The following is a 27241-nucleotide window of genomic DNA, read 5'->3' as shown; positions in this document are numbered from 1 at the left end:
TTCTAATTCATTTGGGGAATATAAAAAATAGTGAAAGGGAATAAAGGGGAAAGGAGAAAAATGAGTGGGAAATATCAGAAAGGAGACAGAACATGGGAAACTCCTATGTCTGGGAAAGGAACTAAGGGTGTGGAACGGGAGGTGGGCGGGGCAGGGTACTGGGTGAGGGGCACTGAGGAGGGCACTTGATGGGATAAGCACTTGGTCTTATTCTATATGTCGGCAAATTGAACACCAATAAAAAATAAATTTATATAAAAAAAAAGAAAGCATGGGTAGAAATCCTCATATCAGATACATTACATTTTCTAATAAGGGATGGCGAGTGACACTATATCATACTTAAAGGGTATATGTGACAAGATGACATAACAATCATGAATATGATGCCCCTAATGTGGGAGCTACCATGTATATCAATCAATTAATAACCAACATAAAGAGATTTTTACATAGTAATACATCGATAGTAAGAGACATCAACACGGCATTTGCAGCAAAAGACAGATCCTCTAAGCAGAACATCACAGAAGAAACAAAGGCCTTAAATGATATACTGGACCAGATGTATTTAACAGATATATACAGAACTTTCCATCCAAGCACAAGTGAATGCACATTCATCTCAAGTGCCTATGGAACCATCTCCAGAATAGACCACATGCTGGGTCATAAATCAAGTCTCGACCAGTACCAAAAGACTGGGGTTGTCCCCTGCATATTTTCAGACTACAATGCTTTGAAACTAGAACTCAGTCACAAGAAGAAATTTGGAAGAAACTCAAACACATAGAGGTAAAGAGCATCCTGATAAGGATGAATGGGTCAAATATAAAATTAGAGAAGAATTAAGATTCATTCAAACTAAGAAAATGAAGGCACAACTGATAAAAATCTCTGGGATACAGCAAAAGTGGTCTGAAGAGGGAAATACATTGCAATACAAGCCTCCCTCAAAAAACGGGGGCGGGGGGATCTCAAATACACAAGCTAACCTTGCACGTAAAGGAGCTGGAGAAAGAAAAGCAAGTATAGACTAAACCAAGCAGAAGAAGAGAAATAATAAAGATTAGAGCAGAACTCAATGAAATAGAGACCAGAAGAACTGTAGAACAGATCAACAAAATCATGAGCTGGTTCCTTGAAATAATTAATAAGATAGAGAAACCCCTGGCCCGATTTATTTAAAAGAAAAGAGAAAACACACAAATTAATAATATCATGAATGAAAGAGGAGAGATCATAAACAATCCCAAATAAATAAAAATGATTTTTAAAACGCATTATGAGCAACTATATGCCAACAAATTAGGCAATCTGGAAGAAATGGTTGTGTTACTGGAAACCTACAAATTACCAAAACTGAAACAGGAAGTAATAGAAATCTGAGCAGATGAACAACCATCAAGGAAATGGAAGCAGCAATGAGAAATCTCCCAAGAAACTAGTCCAGAGAGAGATGGCTTCCCAGGGGAATTCTATTAAACATTTAAAGAAGAAATAATACCTATTCTACTAAAGTGTTTCAAAGGATGGAAATGGAAGAAAAACTTCCAAACTCTTTCTATGTGACCAGCATTACCCTGATCCCAAAACCAGACAAAAAGGTGAATTACAGACCAATATCCCTGATGAACATGGATGCAAAAGTTCTCAGCAAGATACTAGCCAATAGGATCCAACAGTACATTAAGAAGATTAAACATCATGAGCAAGGAGGATTTATCCCTGGGATGCCAGGCTGGTTCTACATTGATAAAACAATCAGTGTGATAAATCACACCAAAAAAAGAAACGACAAGAACCATATGATCCTCTCAAGAGATGCAGAGAAAGCATTTCACAAAATACAGCATCCTGATCAAAACCATTCCTGATCAAAACTCTTCCGAGTGTAGGAATAGAGGGAACATTCCTCAGCATCTTAAAAGCCATCCAGGAAAAGCCCACAGCAAAAATCATTCTCAACGGGGGAAAACCTGAGAGCCTTTCCCCTAAGATCAGGAACAAGACAGGGATGTCCACTCTCACCACTGCTATTCAACATAATACTGGAAGTCCTAGCCTCAGCAATCAGACAACAAAGAGAAATAAAAGGCAAAGAAGAAGTCAAACTCCCTCTTCACAGATGACATGATACTGAATATAGAAAACCCAAAAGACTCCACCCCAAGATTGCTACAACTCATACAGCAATTCGGCAATGTGGCTGGATACAAAATCAATGCCCAAAAGTCAGTGGCATTTCTATACACTAACAATGAGACTGAAGAAAGAGAAATTAAGGAGTCAATCCCATTTACAACTGCACCCAAAAGCATAAGATACCTAGGAATAAACCTAACCAAAGAGGTTAAAGGATCTATACCCTAAAAACGATAGAACACTTCTGAAAGAAATTGAGGAAGACACAAAGAGATGGAAAAATATTACATGCTCATTGGTTGACAGAATTAATATTGTGAAAATGTCAATGTTACCCAGGACAACTTATACGTTTAATCCAAACCCTATCAAAATACCATGGACTTTCTTCAGAGAGTTAAAACAAACAATTTTAAGATTTGTGTGGAATCAGAAAAAACCCCGAATAGCCAGGGGAATTTTAAAAAAAGAAAACCATAGCTGGGGGCACCACAATGACAAATTTCAGGTTGTACTACAAAGCTGTGGACATCAAGACAGTGTGGTCCTGGCACAAAAACAGACACATAGATCAATGGAACAGAATAGAGAATCCAGGAGTGAACCCTGAACTTTATGGTCAACTAATATTCAATAAAGGAGTAAAGACTATCCATTGGAAGAAAGACAGTCTCTTCAATAAATGGTGCTGGGAAAATTGGACATCCACATGCAGAAGAGTGAAGCTACACCACTCTCTTTCACCATACACAAAGAGAAACTCAAAATGGATGAAAGATCTAAATGTGGGACAAGCGTCCATCAAAATCCTAGAGGAGAACACAGGCAACACCCTTTTTGAACTTGGCCACAGTAACTTCTTGCAAGATACATCCACGAAGGCAAAAGAAACAAAAGAACGAACGAACTATTGGGACTTCATCATGATAAGAAGCTTTTGCACAGCAAAGGATACAGTCAACAAAACTAAAAGACAACCTACAGAATGGGAGAAGATATTTGCAAATGACGTATCAGATTAAGGGCTAGTTTCCAAAATCTATAAAGAACTTATTAAACTCAACACCAAAGAAACAAACAATCCAATCATGAAATGGGAAAAAGACATGAACAGAAATCTCACAGAGGAAGACATAGACATGGCCAACACGCATATGAGAAAATGCTCTGCATCACTTGCCATCAGGGAAATACAAATCAAAACCACAATGAGATACCACCTCACACCAGGGAGAATGGGGAAAATTAATAAGGCAGGAAACCAGAAATGTTGGAGAAGATGCGAGAAAAGGGAACCCTCTTACACTGTTGGTGGGAATATGAAATGGTGCAGCCACTCTGGAAAACTGTGTGGAGGTTCCTCAAACAGTTAAAAATAGACCTGCCCTACGACCCAGCAATTGCACTGTTGGGGATTTACCCCAAAGATTCAGATGCAATGAAACGCCGGGACACCTGCACCCCGATGTTTCTAGCAGCAATGTCCACAATAGCCATTCTGTGGAAGGACCCTCGGTGTCCATGGAAAGATGAATGGAAAAAGAAGATGTGGTCTGTGTATACAATGGAATATTACTCAGCCATTAGAAATGACAAATACTCACCATTTGCTTCAGCGTGGATAGACCTGGAGGGTATTATGCTGAGTGAAGTAAGTCAATTGGAGAAGGACAAACATTATATGGTCTCATTCATTTGGGGAATATAAATAATAGTGAAAGGGAATATTATGGAAGGGAGAAGAAATGTGTGGGAAATATCAGAAAGGGAGACAGAACATAAAGACTCCTAACTCTGGGAAACGAATTGGGGGTGGTGGAGGGGGAGGAGGGCGGGGGGTGGGAGTGAATGGGTGATGGGCACTGAGTGGAGCACTTGATGGGATGAGCACTGGGTGTTATTCTGTATGTTGGCAAATTGAACACCAATAAAAAATAAATTTATTATAAAAAAAAAAAGAAAGGATGAATACCCACCATTTGCTTTGATGTGGATGGAACTGGAGGGTATGATCCCGAATGAAGTAAGTCAATCGGAGAAGGACAATCATCATATGGTTTCACTCATAGCAGGGAAATAATAAATAGTGAGAGGGACTATAAGGGAAAGGAGGGAAACTGAGTGGCAAAAAATTACAGAGGTAGACAAACTATGAGAGTCTCTGAACTCTAGGAAAGGACCTGAGAGTTTTGGAGGGATGTTGATGGGGTAGTGTGGTAATGGGTGACAAGCATTAAGATAAGATAAGTACTGGGTGTAATAGTATATGATGTCAAATTGAATTTAAACTAAAAATATTTTTTAAGTATGATCAAGAGAATTTTACATTTTTTAGCAAAAGCATTGCAGACCAGAAGATAGTGGCATGATACATCTAAAATGCTGGAAGGGAAAACTCTGTAACCAGTAACAGTCTACTTGGCAAGATTATCATTCAGAATAGGACAGATACAGTATTTCCCATATGAATAAAAGTTAAAGGTGTCCATCACCATTACACCAAGCTTACGAGAAATGTTAAAGAGGATGCTTTCAGTGGAAAGAAAAACCCATAACTAGAAGTAAGAAAATTATAAAAGGGAAATAGTCACAGATAAAAACAAACATTCAGTAAAGGAAGTAGATTAATCACTTATAAAGACAGTATGGAGGTTAAAATCCAAAGCAGTAAAATCAATTACATCTACAAACACCAGTGAAGAGATACACAAGAAAGAATAGAGATAAAATATGACATCCTATACATATCACATGCAAGCAGAGTAAAAATATAGTGCTTTTAGAATGTGTTCAAATTCAAGCAACCAAAAATTTAATATAAACTGCTATATACATAAAATGCTATATATGAATGAACCACATGATAACCACAAATAAAAAACCTATAATAAATACACAAGAAATAAAGAGAAATTAATTCAAGCATAACACTAAAGAATGCCATCAAACCACAAGGGAAGAGAGCAAGAGGACAAGAAAGGAACTACAAAAACAACCAGAAAACAAAATGTTGTTAACCAGATTAACAAAATGGAAGTAAATACATGCTAACCAATAACTACTTTCTTTTTTTAAGATTTTATTTATTTATTCATGAGAGGCACACAGAGAGAGAGGCAGAAGTATAGACAGAGGGAGAAGCAGGCTCCTTGAGGGAGCCCGATGTGGGACTAGATCCTAGGACTCCAGGATCACACTCTGGGCCAAAGGCAGACGCTCTACCACTGAGGCACCCAGCGTCCCACCAATAACTACTTTAAATGTAAAAGGACTACACTCCAATCAAAAGACATAGGTTGACTGAATGAATAAAACGAAATAGACCCATCTAATATGCTGCCTGCAAGGGAATCACTTCAGACCTAAAGATATCTACAGACAAAAAGTGAAAGGATGGAAAAACATATACCATGGAAATAGAAAAAGAAAGAAAAAAAGCCAGGGAAGGAATACTTATATCTGGCAAAATAAACTTTAAAGTGAAGTTATAACAACAGACAAAGAAAGGTACTATATAATTATAAAGGGAGTAATCTAATTATAGGATACAATTATTGTCAATATCTATGCGCCCAACATAGGAATACTGAAAATGCAATGCCATCATTAACAGACATAGAGGGAGAAAATGACAGTGATACAATAATAATAGGGGATTTTAACACCCCAATTACATTAATGGATGGATCATCCACACAGAAATCAATGAGAAAACAGTGACTTTTAACAATACATTGGACCAGGCGGACCTAATGGATATATACAGAACATTCTATCCAGAAACAGCAGAATATACATTCTTTCAAATACATAGAAAACATTCTTTACAAGACAGGTTTCAATAAATTCAGGAAGTTTGAAGTTAGATCAAGCATCTGTTCTGACCACAACAGTATGAAACTAGAAATGAATTACAAGAAAAAATCTGGGAAGAACATCAATACATGGGGGTTAAACAACATTCTCCTAAACAACTAATGGGTCATCCATAAAATCAAAGAGGAAATTTTTAAAAACATGGAGACAAATGCAGATGGAAATACAACAACCCAAAATCTTTGGTATGCAGTAAAAGCTGTTCCAAGAGAAAGCTTACTGCCAATACACACTTACCTCAAGAAACAAGAAAAATCTCAAATAAACTGCCTAACCTAACACCTGAAAGAGCAAAAAAAGATGAACTAACAAAACCAAAACTAGTAGAAATAAGGAAATAATAAAGATCAGCACATGAGTAAATTAAATAGAAACTAAGGAAACAATGGAAAGGATCATTGAAATCAGGAGCAGGTTCTTTGAAACTGTAAAGAAAATTGATAAACCCTTAGCCAGACTTACCAAGAAATAAAGAGGAGTCAGATAAATAAAATCAGATATGAAGGAGAAGAAATAACAATTAACTTCACAGAAGCACAAATAAAGATAAGAGAATTTTATGAAAATGTATATGCCAACAAGTTGGACAACCTATAAGAAATGGATAAATTCTTAGAAACATACTTCTCCAAAATTGAATCAGGAAGAAATAGAAAATATGAAAAGATCAATTAATGAAATTTTGTCAGTAATCAAAAAATTACCAACAAACAAAGCCCAGGTCCAGACACAGGTGAATTCTACCAAACATTTAAAGAAACATTAATACCTATTCTTCTCAAACTATTACAAAACTTCCAGATTCATTCATTACCCTGATACCAAAACCAGAAAAATACACTACCAAAAAAAAAAAAAAGAGAGAGAGAGAGAGAGAAAGAGAGAAGCCTAGGCCAATATCACTGATGAACATAGATGAAAAAATTCTCAACAAAATATTCAACAATACATTAAAACATCATTCATCATGGTCAAGTAGTATTTATTCAGAGGTGCAAGAGTACTTCAATGTTTGCAAACCCATCAAAGTGATACATCACATTACTAAGAGAAAGGACAAAAACCATAGGATCATCTCAATACATGCAGAAAAATCACTTAACAAAATACAACATCCATTCATGATAAAAACTCCCAACAATATGGGTTTGTAGGGAACATACCTCAACATAATAAAAGCCTTATGTGAAAAACCCACAGATAACATCATATTCAATGGTGAAAAGCTAAAAATTTTTATTCTAAGGTCAGGAACAAGACAAGAATGTCCACTCTCACAACTTTTATTCAACATAGTTCTGGAAATCCTAGTTGTAGCAATCAGACAAAAAAGAAAAAAAAAGGAATCCAAAGTGGTAAGGAAAAAGAAAAGGGGCAGGGAAACTACTTTCTGTATTACTACAGTAGTAGATACATGCGGTCATACACTGATCCAAACTCACACAATGTGCATAAGCAAGAGTGAATTCCAATGTAAACTGTGCACTTTGTGTGATTATGATGTGTCATCAACTCCTCAATTATAACGAATGTATCACCCTGTTCAGTGATGTTGATGACAGGGGAATCTATGCATGAGTGGGGAAAGAGTATGTAGAAATTCCCATACTTTCCTCCCCATCCTGCTGTGAATCTAAAACTGCTCCAAGACATCTAAATCTATTTTTAAAAAAAGAAGAAGAAAGAAAGAAAAGAAAAGCTAATGAATCATATGTGGGTTTAAGACTTGTTTTCAGAGCTATCTCTCTCCACATTGTTTTTGAAGCTAAGGGGCACAGGAGTGGTCCCAGAGAGGGTACAAACATCAGTAAGAAAAGAAAACCAGTGGTGAAATCCCCATACCACAGGAAGAGAAGTCAGTGCAGGACCCAGAGAAACAGAAGCTGTAGAAATAGCAGGAAAGACTGAGTAATTCTCCAAAAACAAGAGGAAGGTGATAAGTAAATGAAAAGCAACAGATGTTAAGTAGAGACTGGGGAGGCTGTTCAAGTCAGAACTGGAACCACTGAGGGCCCTCTGAGAGTCTGTGCTCTGGGTCTCTCCACTTCTCTTTTTTCCCTGGAGTATTCCTTTTCCCCTGGCTCCTTCAGAGCTCACAATTCCCCTGCAGTTAGTACCTGATCCTAGGCCACTCGGGAGACATTTGCTGCCCACCTGGCCAAGAAAGCAGCCCTCACCATCAGCTCCAGGTTTTATGATACCCCATAGATGTATTACACATTGTTTGCCTGCTGTCTGAGGTACACTGCCCCCTGTAAGCAGTGACTCTTGGTCTGCCTCACTCACTGCTACTGTCGGCACCTACAGGCAAACCCCCAGAGTGCTCACAAGTAAAGAGGCCCAAGGACGCCTTTGAACAAACCAAGAGTTGCAGAGGCCAAATTGCTGAGGTTGAGTCATGCTGAGAGGATGTGGAGGTGTTGGATACAGTGTTCTTTGAGGACAGAGGCACTGTGACATGTGCGGGTGGGTTGATGGGACAGGTGGAAGGATAACACAGTGGTGTAACCACATGTGGCTCGTAAGGATGAATTAAGGGATTATTTCTCAGTGAAGACCCTCCCTGCTCTATTATGTCTTGGTGCTGACGTGGATTCCTATTCATATCAGTAATGGGAACAAAGACATTTACGGTTTGCTTGTTGTAGATAGATAACATTGACAGAACCACAATTCAAAAATGCCTAAACAATTCATCAAAAGAAAGGTAAGAGGACACCTAGCAGAGCTGAAGGTGAGGCCCATGCAGGTTGATGAAGCAGGACGTGGAAGCCCCCTAGACAGACACGACATCATGAGGCAGTGCACTGCACTGGGCTGTTTGCACATGCTCCACTGCCTTCGATCTGGGTGTCCTTGGGCAAATGTCTTATGCTCTCTTAGCCTCATTTTTTCCTATTGAAGTTGGAGACACTGATCATGTTTAGGTACATGATTATCAGTTGTTATTTTTGTGTCGTAATGAGAAATATGTATAGTTTGCAGTTTAGTTTGCAGAAATATGTATATATGCAGTTTCTGGCACAGGGCTTCTAACACCTTTGGAATGTCCAAAGTGGAGCAGTCTCTTTTGCAACTCAAAGGAGCCCCCTCTGAGCACACCTGAGTTTATACTAATGGGGTGGCTGAAGGTGAGACCCATAGATGCCCTTAGGATGGGGCTGGTCACCAGAATGACCAAGTGATTAGCGAATTGGAACCTTCAGCCCCACCCACCAAACTCAAGGAAGGAGAAAGGAGGAAGGCCAGAGATTAAACTCTGTAAACTCTCTGAATAATGAGATTCAGAGACCTTCTAGGTTGAAGAAAGCATCTGTGTGCTGGGAGTGTGGCCAACCACAACTACATGGGGACAGAGTCCCTGTGCTCCAGATCTCAGCCTATATGACTCTTCATCTAGCTGTTTATTTACATTCTTTATAATATATTTTATAATAAATGTAAGTTGTGTTTCTCTGATTTCTGTGAGCTGTTCTAGCAAATTTTCAAACCTGAGAGGGGATTGTGGAAGTCCCCAGTTCATAGCTGAGTCAAAGAGATGTGCAAGTGAACTGTGCCCACTACCTGCATTGGTATCTGACATTGCCAGCATGGGGAGCATACAGGACTAGGCTCTTGACCTGTGGGGTCTGCGCCAACTCTGAGTATATAGTGTCAGATCTGAACTGACATGTGAGACACGCAGTTGGGTTCTGTAGAGATTTGGTTGTTAGTGTTAGAAAACATGCCAGAGGGGTGCTGGGGTGCTCAGTCAGTGAAGCATCTGCCTTTGGCTTAGGTCATGATCCCAGGGTTCTGGGATGGAGCCCCATGGCTGGCACCTTGGTCATGCTCGCTCTCTCTGTCTCTCTCAAATAAATAGATAAATATTTTAAAAATAATGAAAGGAAGGAAGGAAGGAAGGAAGGAAGGAAGGAAGGAAGGAAGGAAGGAAGGAAGGAAGGAAGGAAGGAAACACGCCAGAATTTCACATTATTATTTACTACAGAATTCCAATATGAAGTTGTGATGCAATGTGCCTGCCAGAAGCACAAGGAAACCATAGGGCCCCCTGTGACAACACAGTGCCCTGCCACAGGGGGTGAAAAAACCACCACATATCTTTAGGAGTATTAGGCTCAGGTCTTGGCAGTATACTTCTCAGAGGGACATGAACAGAGAAGCCCTTCCTGGGACAGCATGACTACATAGGCGAAGGTGGGAAGCCGCATCCTTCTTGAGAATTCAGAGACGTCCAGGCAAGAGAGGAGAAGCCTAGAGTTCGAGTGTGGTCTCTGGGGAATTGAGATCAACATCTCTCAGCAGAGCCCTGGGGGGTGAAACAAGGACCAACCCCAGAAACCAAAGAAGGTGCTGCATAGACACAACTCTGTCCTCCTGCTGTGGCTTCACTGGGCAGCAATGATGGTGTGCTTCGAAGTGTTCACACGTGAAGCCAGTAACTATCCGTGTGAGTGTCTGAGGAGCAGGTGGGGGGCCTCAGCTCAACAGCCCCTACAGTTTCCTTCAACTCTAAGAATCTCCAGTTCGGGGTCATAAATACCTTACAGTAGAAAGTAGTATCTAGCACCTGCAACCACCTCACATACTGGCTCCTCCGTTCTCTACCCTCCATTCCATCTGACCAACTTTCACAGAGCAAACCCCATCGTGTTTCCCATTACATCCCTAAGGAGGGGGTGTTTGCTTCTCCACTGAGACACCCACAATGACTTACCCCAGTCTCTGAAGTTTACATTGTGGGTGCTTTGCTTTTTCACATAGAACTCCAACTCCTGCATCTTCCAGGGAATTTTCCCCCAGGTAGAGTCTGGTCAGGGACTGGTTGGTGCTCAGCACGGATGCAAGGTCCTCACAACATGCTGGTGTGAGACAGCAACTGACCAACCTTCCACAGAGATGGCAGAGTGTCATTCACTTCTCTCATCTCACGCTGTGAATCACGGAAGCGCTGGCTCTGATGCGGCCTCTAGTCCAGTCCGCACATGGGAAGCACATCCAAACTACTCAAACTTTCTATTTCCTTTCCTTTGGCATAATACCAAGGAAACACCTTCCAGCCCATGCCCAATCTACATCTCTTCGGGTCCCTGCACTAATCCATATAGTGTAAAATATACATGGCATAACATTCACCATTGCAACCCAATTTAAGTGTACAGTTCACGAGCATTTAAGTGTCTTCTCTGTGTAACTGTGACCCCCATCCATCTCCAGAAGTTTTTCATCTTTCCCAAACTGGAAATCAGTGTCCACTAAACACTAACTCCCCATACCTCCCTCCCCCAGCCCCTGGGACCCACTCTTCTACTTCTTGTCTCTGTGAATTTGACTATTTTAGGTGCTTCCTGTGAGTGAAATTGTACATATCTCCCCTCTATGTATGGCTTATTTTAATTAGTTTAATGTCTTTCAGGTTCATCCACATTGCAGGATGTGTCCAAATTCCTGTTAAGGATAGATGCATGTCTGTACCACATTCCCTGACTCCCAACTGCAATCCCACCCACATTTATTCATCAATGGATATTTGAGGTATTTCCACTTTCTGGCTATTGTAAATAATGCTGCTGTTGACACAGATGTGCAAATACACATTTGGGTGCCTGATTTCACTCTCTTTGTATGTACCCAGAAGTAAAATTGCTGGGTCATGTTTCTGAGGAACTGACATTCTATATCCCACACTGGCCATACCCTTTACATTCTCATCAGCAATGCGTTATAGTTCCAATTTCTCCACATGCTCATCTACCCTTGTGGTTTGGTTTGGTTTTATAACAGTCCTCCTAATGGGTGTGAATCGTCACTACCATTTTCAAGTGTTTTCTCTTCTTCAAAATTCAAGTCTCCCAGAAGCAGTAAATGAAAGGCTGCGTAAAATACCAGGTGTCTGTATTGTGTTAGCACCTCTCTTCTTGCTTAGCATGGAGACCAAGAACTTGTCATCAACTCCCAAAATTCTTCCGGAGCAATGCATTACACTGGTTTTACTTTCTTAGCTAGACTGTAAATACCTTAAAAGTGAGCATGATTTGATTCTTTAAGCTCCTTCCCTAAGGCTTAGTATGTGGCTCTTCCCACAATAAACATAACTGACTGAATTATTGATCAACATCTGGAAATCTTCTGAACAGTGATGGCCATTCTCATGCGAAAACTGTAGCCCATCATGAATCATCGAAGCCACAGCTCACGCTTTGTGAAGGAAAATAATTCAGACTCACCAAAGCTTGTTCAGATTGCAGAACAGATGCTTCAGCCCCACACAAAGAAGTCTAATTCCAAAGTCTCCCAGGGCGTTGTGGCTGAGATCCAATTCCTCCAGCTTCTGGTTGTTGCTCAGGACCGAGGAGATGTTGAAGCAGCACCGATAGGAAAGGCAGCACTGCCCCAACCTTCATTCCAAGCACAGAAGCAGAAGCATCAGAACACAGGCTGTTTCTCTGTCACTGCCTTCTGGTCTGTGCTTGTTTTCAGCACCAAACAGGGGCATTTGCATTCTCACATTACAAAAGGAAAATTTTAATGAAAGTTACATGAAAGTGTGATCTTATCAGAACGCCTGTATGCAGCCTGAGTTTTAGTGTGACTTTGGCTCCCGGGCTCAGTGAACTCTCTATGTAAATAATGGTCAGCTCTCCAATGTGTACATGGCATGTCCCTGTCTTATAAATGGAAAAGGTGGTGAACCTGTGTGTTCCACCTCGTCATCACACATTCCTCACTGTGAAAATCCCTCAGGTGGTCTCTCTAGAGTTTTACCCATCTACTTCTCTTTGTCAATCCTGTTCCCATTGTTCTGTTTAAAGATCAATTACCAGCCCCCCACCTACACTGAAACAGCAGGAATCTCTAGTTCTTGACTTGTTTTACAACGACACACACACACACACAGACACACACACACACACCATTATCACCATCACCACCAATAACAACACTTTGTGTCCCTGTCAGAGGAGCAAGAACAACATTCTCCTTTCTAGGTGAATAATTCATCATCCTAGAGCCTGTTAAACAATCTTCCAGGGGTACCTGGGTGGCTCCATCAGTGAAGCTGGGTCACTATCCCAGGATCCTGGAATGGAGCCCATGTTGGGCTCCCTGCTCAGTGGGGAACCTGCTTTTCCCTCTCCCTCTGCCCCTCCCCCTGCTTGTGATCTCTCTCTCTCTCTGTCAAATAAATAAAAACATAAAAACATAAATAAATAAATAAATAAATAAATAACAATCTTCCTTTCTGCTACTATCTTCACACCAACCAGAAATAAATGTGTAACTAAACCCCTGTTTACCTCCAAAATATCTCAGAATCACCCATGTTTCCCTCATTGTGTCTCCCTCTCTGGAATTACACAGGGGCACCCACCAGGGCAGTTGAGGAGACTGGTGTGGGATGGAGATAGAGAGGCAGGTAAAGAGCCAAAACCAGCCAGAGCCTTGAAGGTAAGAAAAGAATTTGTAATTTATCCTGCATTATACCATTCCCTTACCTAAATGCCCTGGTGGGTGCCCTAGTGTGATTAGATGCTTAAATAAGACACGGAGGGAGAGTCAGAGTCACAGGCAGAGAAAGAAGCAGGCTCCCTACAGAGAGCCCAATGCGGGACTTGATCTTGGGACCCCAGGATCACGACCTCAGCCAAAGGCAGATGCTCAACCACTGAGCCATCCAAGTGCCCTTATACAAAATATTTTCATGAGGTCCAGCCCAAGTAGCCATTGTATATGACAAAACTCTCCAATTCTCATCTATGAGGATGGCCAGTGAGGAAATGGAAGATCATGAAGGTCATGCGCTTTTCGTTGCATCACCAACACAGGCCTTTCACTTCCCCTACCTTCTTCCCCATTTGAAACTTCCCAAACAACTGGCCTCTGATCCATTCTTCCTTCTCACTTGTTATGGACTGAACTGTGTCCACCTCTCCAAAAAAACCATATGTTGAAGTCTTAATCCCTAGGATTTCAGAATTGTGACTTTATTTGGAACTCAGGCTTTAAATGAGGTCATCAGGACAGGCCCCAATTCAACACAACTGGTATGCTTGAGGAGAGCCAACATGAACACAGAGACCATGTGAAGACACAGGAAGAAGACCATCATCTACAAGTCAGTAAGAAAGGCCTCAGGAGAAACCAGCCCTGCTGACACCTTCATCTTGAACATCCAGCCACCAGGACTATGAAATAATGAATTTCTATTGTTTGAGCCTCTTGGTTTGTGTTACTTTGTTATATAGCAGCCCTAGAAAACTAATAAACCACTGATCTGGGGTCTTCCTCTCTCTGTCTCACTCATAAATACATGCAACAGGTGAGCGCACGCGCGCGCACACACACACACACACACACACACACAGGTTCTTACCACAATTTCCGAATATTACAGCCAGGATGCTGGAGCATTTCACATAACACATTTACCCCTTGGTCCCCCAGAGCATTGTCACTGAGATTCAGTTCAGTGAGACTCAGTGAGTTTCTGCTCAGGACTGAGAAGAGACCCTGCCAAAGGCTGACAGTGACCTGGCAATTCACCAACCTAGAAATTGTAAACAAGAAAGAAAGAAAAGAAAAATCAGTTCAGACAAAGACCTCCTGAGGATTAAGAGCTGACTCACAGAACCACAAATGGCCTACTGAGGAATAACAAAGCCAGGGACGGGAGGGGAGGGGGCAGCCTGGTAAGACTATCCTGCACACTCTATTATGGAAATAGCATGAGTCTGTGACTTGCTGCCTTTGCACACCCTCCGGAGCCTCCCCCAGGTGTCTTTCTCTTCCCTCTCTCATCAGTCAGCCATCCTGCCCACGGCCTTGGTCACTCTGCTAAGTGACCCAGAGACCACTTCTCACATGGGCTGCATAATAGCATCAGCAATGCTGCCAAAAATCCCTAGGCCAGGTGACACCATGAGACTAATATCAGAATCTCTGAGATGGGACCACATACATCAATATTCTTAAGACTTGCAGTGGTTCCAATGTGCAGCTCTTGTTAAAATGCAGATTCTGACTTTGTGTGTCTAGAATTAGACATGCAGCTTTGCACTTCTAACAAGCATGGGATGGATGCCCAATGCTGCTGGTCTTTAGAAGGTTCTGGAACACACAAAGCAAGCTCTTGCCCTCAGAGGAAGGTAACTATCATCTAATGAGATGAGTGTCAGGCTTTTCATCAGGAGTTTTAGTCTGAGTCTCTGTAAGCCTTCTTCACAGCTCTGTGTGATCTTGGTCAGGTTTCTCCTCAGCATAGTTTTTGGGGCCCTATAGAGCAGATATGCTTCCTTCCCTCACTTTCTCTTTCTCACCCTCTACAGCTACCCTAAACTATTTGCCATTATAGGGACACACCCTGCTTCACTACCTCTGCCCTCTGAACCCACTATTCCCTCTGTTCAAGCCACCCTTTGCCCACACTTGGGTTTCTCATGCTCCGTCTCTCAGAGGCCAGCTGGTCAAGGGCTTCCCACCATGTGTTTCTGGTACATCCTATAGATGTTCTTGCCATAGTCCATCTCTCTCTACTGTCCATCATTGTTTTCCAACTGTCTCCACAACTGAACCTTAAGTTGCTGTGAGCAGGGACAGGTCTTAGCTAATGCTGAAGCCCTAGCAGGTGGTCCTTGATGACTGAGTGATAAATAAAAAGGTTGTCCTAGTAGCAGTGCCAAGCATGAGAGAGGGAGTTGAAAAGTCATGATCCCTGGTGGAAGGACCAGTCCCCTTTCTCCTTAATTTTGTCCCATGTCAAGTGTTTTCTAGGCAGGTTAAACCCAAGCATTCACAGAGCATCCACCTTCCCACCATAGCTGTGGCAGTTCCCAAGCATGGACTTCAGAGGTCAGGCAACTGAACTGTTTTGCTGTTCAGACACAGCGACTAGCTTCTGATCTCCTACAATATTGATGAACAGACCCTGAAGAGGGTGCTGTTGGTGACTTCCTGGTTATAAACATAATGTGGGACTTAAAATCACCCTCTCCTTCCCAGCTCTATTACCCTCAATTTTCCCTCATTATAACTTCCAATGAAACCATGTCCCTCCCCATAGTGTCCTGCATAATCTGTTCCTCAGACACCAGACCCCACTGCCAAAATCCCCTTACCTTCTCCTGCACTCACCCATATCCTACCAAACCTTCAAGGCAGTCTCAAACCTCACTCCTCTGAGAAGCCTCCCTTCAGCACCCAGTACTAAAGGCCTTCTGTCTTCTGTGCTCGTGAGACAGTCACTGGGGTTGTTTTGCTCCTTGGGTATTAACTGAATACTAAGCACTAGAGCCCCAAGTAGATTACAAGCAATTTGAGTTTACAACATTTTTATTCAACTCTCTACCCCACAGAATACCTTGCACTGAGTTGGCATCCACCAATCATTTGCTTATTTTCTTCATTGCCTTTTTCCTCACCCATTTGTCCACTTTCCTATCCCCTACTAGTCAACCTCTGTCATTGAAGGTGTCTGGTAGAAATGAGTGGTGGTGGCATTATTATGTAGCTGTGGCAGCCACATTTTAAAGACAGTTGAGAAGCAGGGAGAGACAGCAAGTGCCCAGAGAAAGGTGGCTAGAAAATGGAGACCAGCACTACTATTCTACACCTGCCGGAAGCCAAATCTCCTTACCGATAAGCATAGGTGGTATGAGGATCTAGGAGGACACAGTGATCCACATCATAGTGTTGCATTTCCTTCTCATTCTCCTCTTCCTCCTCCTCCTCTTCCTCCTTTGGGGAGTTATGAAGCAGCCTCAGGGAAAGTGATTCCACCCTGCAACAGTTCTCAATACAAAAGGAAGAAACCACATGGTCCATTCTGGTGGAAAGACTGATCTCAATTTTGGGAAAATGGCCCATGGCCTTTCGCACAAAATCCTCCTCTTGCATCTCATACAAACAATAGAACAACTCCAGCTGGCTGGGCTGGATCTGCAGATTCTTGCCCTTGGCTTTCTCTTCAATCCATTTGAGCAGCTCCAGTCTGATTTGTTGAGAGATCTTGCAACTCAATTTTTTCTCCAAGTAGGAGGTTCTCTCCTGATTTACAAGGCCAAAGAGGAAACGGACAACAAAAATCAGATATCCCTTTTCAAATTTGCCATAGTTTTCAAGAAGAACCTTCACATCTCGGTTGGGAAGCTTGGAACTACTCCATGGCAGGTTCCTCATCCTTCCCTGTTCCTCCTCTTCCAGAAGGTAGTACATGGCAGCAAAGAACTCCTGGAAAGTCATGTGGATGAAGCTGTAGAATTTCTCACAGTCCACTTCCTTTTGGAATAGGTTCATTCTCAAGAAAGCAGACACATCTGCCTTCTGAAGGCCGTGATTCCTAAGGTCACACTCATCAAACAGGATTTTCTGGTTCCAGATTCCATCTGCTGCCAACGAGCAGAGACCCCGGAGGCTGGCAGAGACTTGGTGCTTCTGGGTCTCTCTGTGAGATTGCAACAAACTGGAGAGGAAGAAGATATACACTGAAGTGGTAGTCTTGGATGTCTGGGCAAGATTCTTGCCACTGTCCATTTGCTGCTTCAACCCAGTGCACACAATCCAGCAGACCAAGGGGATAAAGCACATGGTAAAGAGGATCTCATTCTCCTGAATCAGCCTGAAAGCTTCTGTGGCTTGCTGCTCATCTGAGAAATACTTGAAGAAATATTCCTTTCTTTTGGCCTCTGAGAAACCCAGGATCTCCACATGACGGGGACGGTCCAGCAAATGCTGCAGTTTCTCCAGAGCCACAGGTCTTGTGGTGATGAGTAAAGAGGCCTCAGGAAGCAGCCTCTTCCTGATGAGGCTGCTCAGGAGAATGTCTCCCCGCTCCACCTTCTGCCAGTTTGTGCAGAGAGCCTCTGTATGCTCATCAAAGGCACCCTGCAGCTCATCGAAGCCATCCATAAGGAAGAGAATCCTGGAAGGCTTGCTCACAATCTTACATATGGGTGGGTTTGGGTCAGGGCAGCAGCTGACAATCAGGTCCCCCAGGCTCCTCCGTGTCCCGAGGCTTACCTCCCGACAGTGGATATAAAACAAGTAGTCAAACCTGTCTTGGTAAATTTTGTCTGATGCCCAGTCCAACATGATCTTCCTGGCCAGTATAGTTTTCCCAATGCCTGCCGATCCCTGGAATACCACTGTGTGAACGGGCTCCAAGTGTTGGTCATCAGGCTCAAACAGCAATTCCACATTCACGGAACTCATGGGGCTATCCAGCGTCTTGGCTGAAGTCCTGCCAATGGCCAGGAGCTCATGCTCCCTCTCCTGCTGGCTCTGGTGTTCCTTGACAAGACGCAGCCTAGTGTAGCGTTTGTTGAGGTTCACAGTCTCACCCAAACGGGCATTCCTGTCTTTAATACACTGGAATCTGCTCCTCACGTGTTTTTTGTACTTCTTGCAGTAATCTGGGGCAAAGACAGAAAGATAAACTTTGGGAGAACTCCAAGTACATATGAGCTATTGACAATGGTCTGTGGTCCACAGGGAATGATGACCAGAGTTAAGAAAAAGGAGGTGCAGACTCTCTTCACTATGTGGGTATGGACGGTCCCAGAAAATCTAGGCCGTCAAAATCTTCAACAAAATACACAGTTGAGCAGAAGAACAGCAAAGTACCAGAGGCCCTGTTACCTGCCAGAAAATCCTTTTTATTCAGTCTTATTCCTCTAGGTAGTCTGCAGCCCATACCTTTTAGAACCTGAGACACTCAATCACCTCCCCTTGGTTCTGGGACTGCAAGAAGCCATGTGAACACTGATTTGTTTCTTCAGCTAAAGTGGATTTCCTGAAATGGGCCTTTGCTCCCCAAGGAGCAGGAACATATAGAATGACCAAGCTTTAAAACTGGATTTCCAAACCCGATAGGAAGCACTAACCCCACTGTTTACCTTTCTTTTTTTTACAAATAGAGATTCTGGATAGGTACCCCAATAAACCCATCCACTCCTCTTCAAGGCTTTCTTCTCGGCATTCCAGATGTGAATTATCTGGGAAAAAAAAAAGGCAGGGAGGAGGGAGAAATACAAAGTTAAAAACCAGGACTCCTGACTAAGGTGATGTAACTGAAACTCAGTACTCAGCACATGGCACAGTGCAGTCACCTATCTCAGACATCTCCCAAACAAAAACATAGCTCAGGGTTGCAGATGAGAGGTGTACAGTTGAACATCCAGTTCATGGCACTCATGCACTCCTGCTTTCAAAGCAATGGGTGTCACTCACCCACCTAGCATTGTGCCCCCACTCTATCCAGTCTCAGGATCTCTCCGAGGCCAAGAAATCAATCAGCAAACACATGAGACAGGCAACATTTCTCTTACCCTTGTTTGTCTTTGGCAAACTTCCCTGGTGTCCTTGTTTTGAGGCCACTCCCACACTAAATGTCTAAATACCCCCAAGGAGGCTATGAGACAACAGGATTGTCCTCCCTTGCCCCCAAATGCCTGAAATTAATCGTACCCACATTCTGGGTCTTCAAGACTGAGAATTATCAAGCTGGTTTGTCTAAAAGTGAATCCCTGACTTGAGATTCACCTAGGAAGCTTTAAAAAAAAAAATCCACTCCCAGTGATTATTTTACATTCTATCTGAGGTAGGGACCAGCACCATTATATTTTGAAAGCTCCAACATACATCTACATTTGACATTCATAGACCTAAACAGTCACTAAATTACACATCCCAAAGAGGCACTTCATTGGAGAAATACAGGCACAGCAGAACAAGTGCTAAGCACCAGGGGAAATATTTGGGAGATAACTTTAGATGAGCATGATCCCAAGAGCAAAATAAAAGATTCCTGGCAGGTGTCTACTTATTCTGAATGCAAATGCTATTGGCAACTTGATCACAAAACAAAATCTGAACAGTAACTCAAACCAAAACCATGACTTAATTCATATCTGAAGCCTAACCCTACAACCTGGTCCTCCTTAGAAAAAAAAAAAAAAAAGCTTCTAACCCCAGATACCATTCTTCTATCTCACAGCCCAAGAAGCCAAGGTAGCACATAGAGATGAAGAGCCAGGTTCTAGCCAAAGACACATCCAGCGTTGAATTCATGCCTTGGCTCTGACTGAAACAGAGCCTTGGGCAACCAGAACCTCTTTCAGGCTCACTTCGCTTTGTTGGTCAATCTCCAGAATTATCTCTTATTTGTAAAACTAAAACTCAACATCCATTAAACAACTCCCCAATCCCCACTGCCTACAGCTCCTGGCTACCACTTCCTGTCTTTACAAATTTATCTGTATCTGCTCTAGTACCTCTTACAAATGATGTCTTACGGCATTTGTCTTTTTGTGACTAAAGTATTTCATTGAGTAATGAAACTGAAAGTTCTTTCGAAAGTGTCAGCCTCAAGGTGTGTGGCTGATGCAGTTGATAAAGTATACAACTCTTGATCTAGGGGTTGTGAGTTCAAGCCCTCTGTTGAGGTGTAGAGCCTACAAAAAAAAAAAAAAAAAGCCAGTCTCATAGAGTTTTTATGAGGAATGACCAAAATCCATAAAAACTACCTAATGAATGACTTGTGTAGCTGTGATCATTATACATTAATTGGGTTAGTGAGTATATAATTACTGACATAATTACAATTCTGTTATTATATGCAATTTGTTTATAACAACCTGCTGCTATGCACCCCTGCCTCATGCCGGCATATCATTTTCTCTCCCTCATTGTGCCCTTATTGCTGCCCCACTCGCTGTGCTTCTCCTGATCTGCTGATTCATTTTTATTCCCCTTTCCCACTAGCTCAACAGCATCATCCTGTTATTTTCTAGATTCCTCTGAGCCCTTGCTTGCGCTCTTCCGTTGATCAGAACACCAAGCCAGAAAGCAAAAAACTTCACCCCCAACATGTCCACAGGTCCTAGGGGTAAATGAGCCCTAAATTCCATTTTTAAAGGAGGTTAAAAAAAAAAGCAAACTGCTTTCCTCCAACTTCTCATGGCCCTCTTACGAGAGGAAGGCAGAATAAAGCCAAGATGATAAAAGGAATTATTTTAAAAAACAAAATACTAACTTCATTGCATCAAAGAATACCATGGAATGGGAGGAATATTTGCAAATCATATATCTGATAAAGTGTTAGTATCCAAGACATATAAAGAACCCTTATAAGTCAACAACAACAACAAAAACAAACAAACAAATAACCCAACTGAAATATGGAAAAAAGTTGAGTGGACATTTCTCCAAAGATAGACAAATGGTGAAAAAGCACATGAAATGTCATTCAATATCACCAGTCGATAGGGAAATGCAAATCAAAACCACACTAAGATATCCCCTCACACCCATCAGAGTAACTACTATCAAACAAAATAAAATAAAATATGCATTGATGGGGATGAGGAAAAATTAGAACCCTTGTACACGGGCAGCCCCTGTGGCCTAGCAGTTTATTGTCACCTGCAGCCCGGGGTATGATCCTGGAGACCCGGGATCGAGTCCCACATCAGGCTCCCTGCATGGAGCCTGCTTCTCCCTCTGCCTGTCTCTGCCTCTCTCTCTCTCTCTCTCTCTCTCTCTCTCTCTCTCTCTCTCGGTGTGTGTCTGCCATGAATAAATAAATAAAATCTTAAAAAAAAAAAAAAGGAACCCTCGTACTGTTGATGGGAGTGCAAAATGAGGCAGCCACTATGGAAAACATCATGGTGGCTCCTCAAAGAATGAAACCTAGAGTCATCATATAATACAATAATTCCACTTCTGAACACATCCCGCAAAGAATTGAAAGCAGGGTCTCAAAGAGGTTTGTACCCTCGTGTTCTTAGCAGCATTGTTCAAAATAATCAAAAGCTAACAGCAATCCAAATGTCCACTAATGGGTGAATAGATGAACAAAATTTGGCATACACATACCCTGGAATATTATCCCACCTTGAAAAAGAATGAAATAATGTTGTATGTGACCACATGGATGAGGCTTGAGGACATTATGCTTCATAAAGTAAGCTAGCCACAAACAGACAAATACTTTATGAAGCTGTTCATAAGCCGTACTAAGAGTAGCCAAATTCTTAAGGATAGAAGGTGGTAGTTCCAGGTGCTTAGGGGAGGGGGACAGGAATTGTTGTCTAATGGGTACAGAGTTTTGCAAGACAAAGAAAAGTTGTGGAGATTGATTGCGCAATGTGAATGTGTTTAATGCTGCTGAACCATAGCTTTGAAATGGCTAAGACGGTAATTGTATGTCACGTGTATCTTATCACGATTTTTTAAAATGCTGTCTATCTTCCACTCACCCCACTCCAGCTCATCCCTCTTAGCTTTCTCATAAAGGTCTCTTCTGTTGATTGCAGCAAAAATCCACACTGCCATGGCCCATGCCTTCTCCTCACCATTGAAGTCGATCATCAGAGTAGCCAGATCCATGTGGTCAGCTTTCTCTGTCTGACTCCGAGGGAGAGGGCTGAACCCTTTCTGAGAAGGGTAGTCTTGTAAGTGCATCTTGAATTTCTTAAAGTCTGCATCTTCCAGGTCCTCCAGGTAACGAGCCAGCTTGCAGCGGACGCTTGCCATGCTCCTCTGCAGCTTGGCTCAGGGCCCTTGGGCATAGGTCCACTCCAGGAAGCTGGATGATGAAAACAGCACATGGGTAAGCAGAATCTTCCTAAAAGTCTGCCCTCTTGAAAGAGAATGAACCCACGAAAAACCCAGAACATAAGGAGAAAAAATAGAGAATTGAACCATAATGAGGTTTTGAAAAATGACCCAAATACTCACCAGAACGTTTTCCTGTTGGCTCAACTCAGGAGTCTGTCCTGAGCCATGGAAGAACAGTGTCCCTCTGGAGAGAAACAGAGGTTAAACCCGCACAGGGAACCATGTCGATAATACTGTGAGCCCAACCTGCAGCCTTAAGCCACCACAGTGCACCACAGGGAGAACTTTGTTCTCACTAGTTACTGAGGAATGGCCTGGGGCAAAGTCTTCCTCAGCTTCTGTTTCTTCATCTATAAAATGACAGAATGGAAAATATGGCTTTTAAGTTCCTTCCATTGGAAAGGCTCTGGTTCCCTATTTCTGTTTTGACCCCGGAAATGAGTAAGTACGGTAGTAACAGAGCAGCACATGGCTGGACGGAGGAAGAAGACAGACGCGCCTGGACAGGGGAGGTCTCCAATTGCACATCCATCCATCTATTGATCGATAGCGATGAGTGGGTGACGCTCGAGGTGCGTAGGGGGAGGTGATGACCACATACATCTCCCTGAGGTGTCCTTCAACATTCACAATTGTGATCATCATTAGAGCCCACGGGGACTGAGAGCCTCTCGCAGCCTAGGTGCCGCACTCATGTGCTGTGCATCTAACTCTCCCGAAGCCCTAGGAGGTGCACATATGCTTAGGCCCATTTTACAGAAGAGGAACTGAATCTTAGCAGAAACTAAGTGACTTGCCCAGGGTTTCGCAGAAAAAAAAAAGGGTTCAAAGCCAGGATTTAGGTCAGGGGCACTGATTTCTGAGTTCATGTCCCTAAATACTAATTTTCATAGCAAGAAAAAGCATGTGATTCTTTCTTCCATCACTTAACGAGGTATCTCAGAAAAACATAGAAAAGAACAAAGACAATAAAATAGGTGGTTAAAAGGCAAAAAACAAAAACAAACCACTTTCCCAGCATTTTCCACGCACAGCCCACCATTTTTTAGAGCTCAGGGTCTCAGCTTTTCTACAGGGATGCAGAGTTCCACATAGAGCAAAGTTCAGCTGCTGTGTCCTTGCTCTTCTGCGTCTCCAAGATTTGGGCTGATAAGCATGTTGGCTTTGTTTGGGATCCATCCCGCCACATGACTGAGTTTGGGAAAGCACAACATCAACCCAAGGCCATGAATGAGGGTCGCTAACAGGAGGGAGAGGAAGGGTGGGACTGCAGGAGAGAGTGTGTGTGCACAATGCCTGAAGCATGCTTGCCTCCCCTGTGCCTTCATCTTGCCCTGCACTCCTGGCTCCACGCACCCACCAAATCCGTTCCTCATGCGTTTGGCGGTGGGCTGGGCATGTCCAGGTAGACCCACCTGTTTTGTGGACCATCCCAGGACCCCGGTCGGCCTTGCCATCCACATCAGGACTCTACGGCTCCTCTGTGCCCCCCAGCCTCTAAGCCCCATGCGTTCTACCCTGACCTTTGCCTTCTGTGTCCTGCGGTGTCTAGGACGTCCACATCCCCACCACATCCCCTCCATCCACTCCCTGGGGGGATGCTGGGCAAATCCGCCCCAAGGGTGGGTGTGAGCTGTGGTGGCTGTCCCTACCTGCCCCCCCCCCCCACTCCCCAGTCCCTACGCACACACTTGCACACAAGCCTAGGACCCAGTAATGAAAAACAAAAAAGGGTTTTCCAGAATTGTGGAAGGGCAGGCTTGGAAGCTGGCCGGAGAATCCCTAGTGTGCTAAACAGGACACCCCCGGCTCTCCATGGCCCCTCCTCATTCTCCCCACACTCTTGCAGCCATGCAGCTCCACAGAGTTGGACTCACCCGGACACCAGCCTCAGAAACAGCCCAAGAGGAAACTTGATGAATTTATAGTGGTCACAGCCCAGCAGGGCAGGAAGGATGTGGCCTCAGCATGGAGTGAACAAGCTTGCATCACCAGGTTGGAGACTAACAGTTACTCATATTGTGGATTTTCCACACCAGTGAGCAGCGTGCTTATCTCGGCCATAGCCAGAGACGTCTGCCGTGCTCTCGGGGGCCCCTGAGGCGGGGTGTCCCCGTGGGCGTCCCAGCGGCCATGAGAGGGCTGTGAAGGTAGTGAGCACAGTGGGGCAGGGGACCCCCCGGGCCTGGCAAGTAGAGCATCAGGAGCATGCCTGGCCCTCCAGCCATCAGGCACAGTCTGCTGGCCGGCAAAGGCTCTGTGCACCACCTGTCAACGTCCTCAACTGCTTTTCTGAATTGAGGATACGCCTGTGAGAACCTCACCTCTGCCGAGGCCATGCTCATCACCTCCCAAAGTCTCCTCCCGCCCCTTTATTATTGTTGCTGTTTTAATGCTGTTCTGTGTGTATGGTGAGAACCCTTAATACAAGACCTGCCCTTTGGCAAGTATTCCAAGCACAGCAGAGAATGACCAGCTGTGGGCACAGCGCCATATGCCCATCTCCAGGACTTAGTCCTCTGGCGTCACAGCCTGCGTGCCCCCAACCGATACCTCCCACTGCCCCCTCCCAGCCCCGGGCCCCTGACCCTGCACTCTCTGTCTCTGTGACTCCGACGAACTTGGAGTCTACGTACAGTGATATTACACACTTCACGTCCTCCAGCTCCACCCACGTTGTTGCAAATGGCAGCATGTCCTTTTTCCCCGTGGCCGAATAATCCCCATGGCATGTGGTGTAGACATGTGTACCTACCGTCTTCACCCTTTCTTCCACTTGTGGACACTTAGCTTGTCTCCGTATCTGACCTTTTTGAATAATACCACAGCGGACATGGGAGTGTGGACATCTCTCCGAGATCCTAAGTTCAATTCCTTGGGGCAGACACAAACCCTGCTCCTAGACTCATGGACTCACTTAGTCTGTGAGCACTTACGGAGCGCCCAGTGGGTGCCAGGCAAGAATGCCAGCCTGGAGGGATGCCTTGCTTTGCCCCAGAGGAGCCAGAGGACCAAGCAGCACCCGGACCGTGTTTCCAGGCACGTGTGGCGGCTGCAGGACCACAGTGTGATGATGGCCCGTGTACATAGAGCAAGCGTGGTGAGGGAGAGGAGGTCAGCTCTTCGGGCCAGCATGGGGCCTAGAGCAGGAGGGATGAGAGTCCACGACCAGGGGGCAGCACTGGAAGCGGGTCCGTTTCTCTGTGCAGATAGCATCCATTGCAGAAGGTTCTTGCAAGGACTGAACAAATGAACTGATGGCCGGGACCTGAGTCAGAGACGCTGGTGTCAGTGGTTAGATCCCGACACCTGCACTGTTACTGGACGGTGTGCAGAGGCCCTGATGGAAGGGATAGAGGTACCTCCTGCAGCCGCATCCAGGGCAGGACAGCATATGTGAGTGCCCTGGAGTCTCAGGGCCCTCAGGGCCCTGCCACACACACAAACACCAGTCACGCCCAGAAGGAAACAGTGCACCAGCAGCCAGGGACTTTAACTTTTCTCTTAAGGATGACAGTGCATTTCCTCTTTTTATTTAAATCTTTCTGGGGTATTTGAATTTTATTTTGTTGCAATAAATATGTATTACTCATATGAGTTAGAAACAAATTAAACAGGCCACCTGGGGGACTCAGTGGTTGATCATCTGCCTTCAGCCCAGGGTGTGATCCCAGGATCCAGCCCCGCATCCGGTTCCCTGCAGGGACCCTGCTTCTCCCTTCGCCTGTGTCTCTGCCTCAACCTGTGTCTCCATGAATAAATAAATAAAATGTGTTGTTTTTTTAAGTCTATCCTTCAAATCTATTAGCTGAGTATTTTTTCCTTGTTTTTCTTTGTGTAAATTTAGTGAGTGGATCAGCTGAATTTCTACACAGGATAACTTCCTGCCCTCTTCCTGTATAGACGGAGGACTTCTCAGCAGGACCTAGGGCATCTAACCACCTGGACCTCTGACATTCAAGGCACTTCCAATACCCCCGACTTCTTGTCCCTCTTGGTAGCCATGCTGTGTCCTCACCCACCAGACTGGGCCCCACCAACCTGGGCACCCACCGACCTGGGCACCCACCGACCTGGTTTCTGCAGCTAAAGCTGTGCTTCTCCAGAGTGTCACAGAAACAGTATTCTCAGGCAGCAGGCTTGTCAGGCACTCCCACCTGCTGGAGCCTCACCGCAGCATCTCCACCCCTCCCCGCAGGGATGTACTGGCCACTGTGCACAGAGCATGGTGACTTTGTCCGTTTCCCACACTAACCATGCGTGGGTTGTGTCCAGGTTCTGGCAACTGTTAACAAAGCCATGGTAAACACTCACATCAGCTTCTTATGCAGGCTTCCGTCTCCTGGGAGAAAATACCTAGGCACGGAGTGGCTGGGCTGTGTCAGGAGAAACTACCACCACACTGTCTTCCCAACCGGTCCTGCCAGCAGCTGCACGTGACGGCTCCAGGCCCTTTGCCTCCTTCCTGCCACTTGGGAGAATCGGTGCTGGACGTGTTAAGCCGCTGTAACTGGTTTTTAGGGAAATTAAGGAAATAATTTGAAAATCCATGAAGTTGAACTAGATGCAATGACTTAGAGACATTAATCCTTGGGATACTGGAGAG

At 43.9% G+C, this 27241-nt stretch overlaps 1 protein-coding gene across 10 annotated transcripts in view; it reads right to left on the bottom strand.

Moving 5' to 3' along the window:
- NLRP3 (NLR family pyrin domain containing 3) overlaps positions 1 to 24597 on the bottom strand; it is a 61516-nt gene extending 36919 nt beyond the window's left edge. The window contains exons 1-8 of one of the 10 annotated variants that reach the window (XM_072837773.1): positions 24513 to 24597; positions 22756 to 22985; positions 22275 to 22603; positions 18912 to 19010; positions 16655 to 18428; positions 14396 to 14569; positions 12249 to 12419; positions 10739 to 10909 (exon numbers count right to left, since the gene is read on the bottom strand). In XM_072837773.1, coding sequence (XP_072693874.1) covers positions 10739 to 10909; positions 12249 to 12419; positions 14396 to 14569; positions 16655 to 18428; positions 18912 to 19010; positions 22275 to 22551 — 2666 coding nt within the window. In that variant the 5' untranslated portion in view covers positions 22552 to 22603; positions 22756 to 22985; positions 24513 to 24597. Of the gene's footprint in view, positions 1 to 10738; positions 10910 to 12248; positions 12420 to 14395; positions 14570 to 16654; positions 18429 to 18911; positions 19011 to 20288; positions 20469 to 22274; positions 22604 to 22755; positions 22986 to 24512 lie in introns of those variants that run through there. The other 9 variants (XM_072837777.1, XM_072837775.1, XM_072837776.1 and 6 more) reach the window with 9 other exon arrangements.
- Positions 24598 to 27241: the final 2644 nt, after the last annotated feature.

Source organism: Canis lupus, chromosome 9, assembly GCF_048164855.1.
Source record: "Canis lupus baileyi chromosome 9, mCanLup2.hap1, whole genome shotgun sequence".
Taxonomy (NCBI): Eukaryota; Metazoa; Chordata; class Mammalia; order Carnivora; family Canidae; genus Canis; species Canis lupus.
Note: the sequence above shows the minus strand (reverse complement) of the source record. Positions and strands in the feature narration are given on the sequence as shown.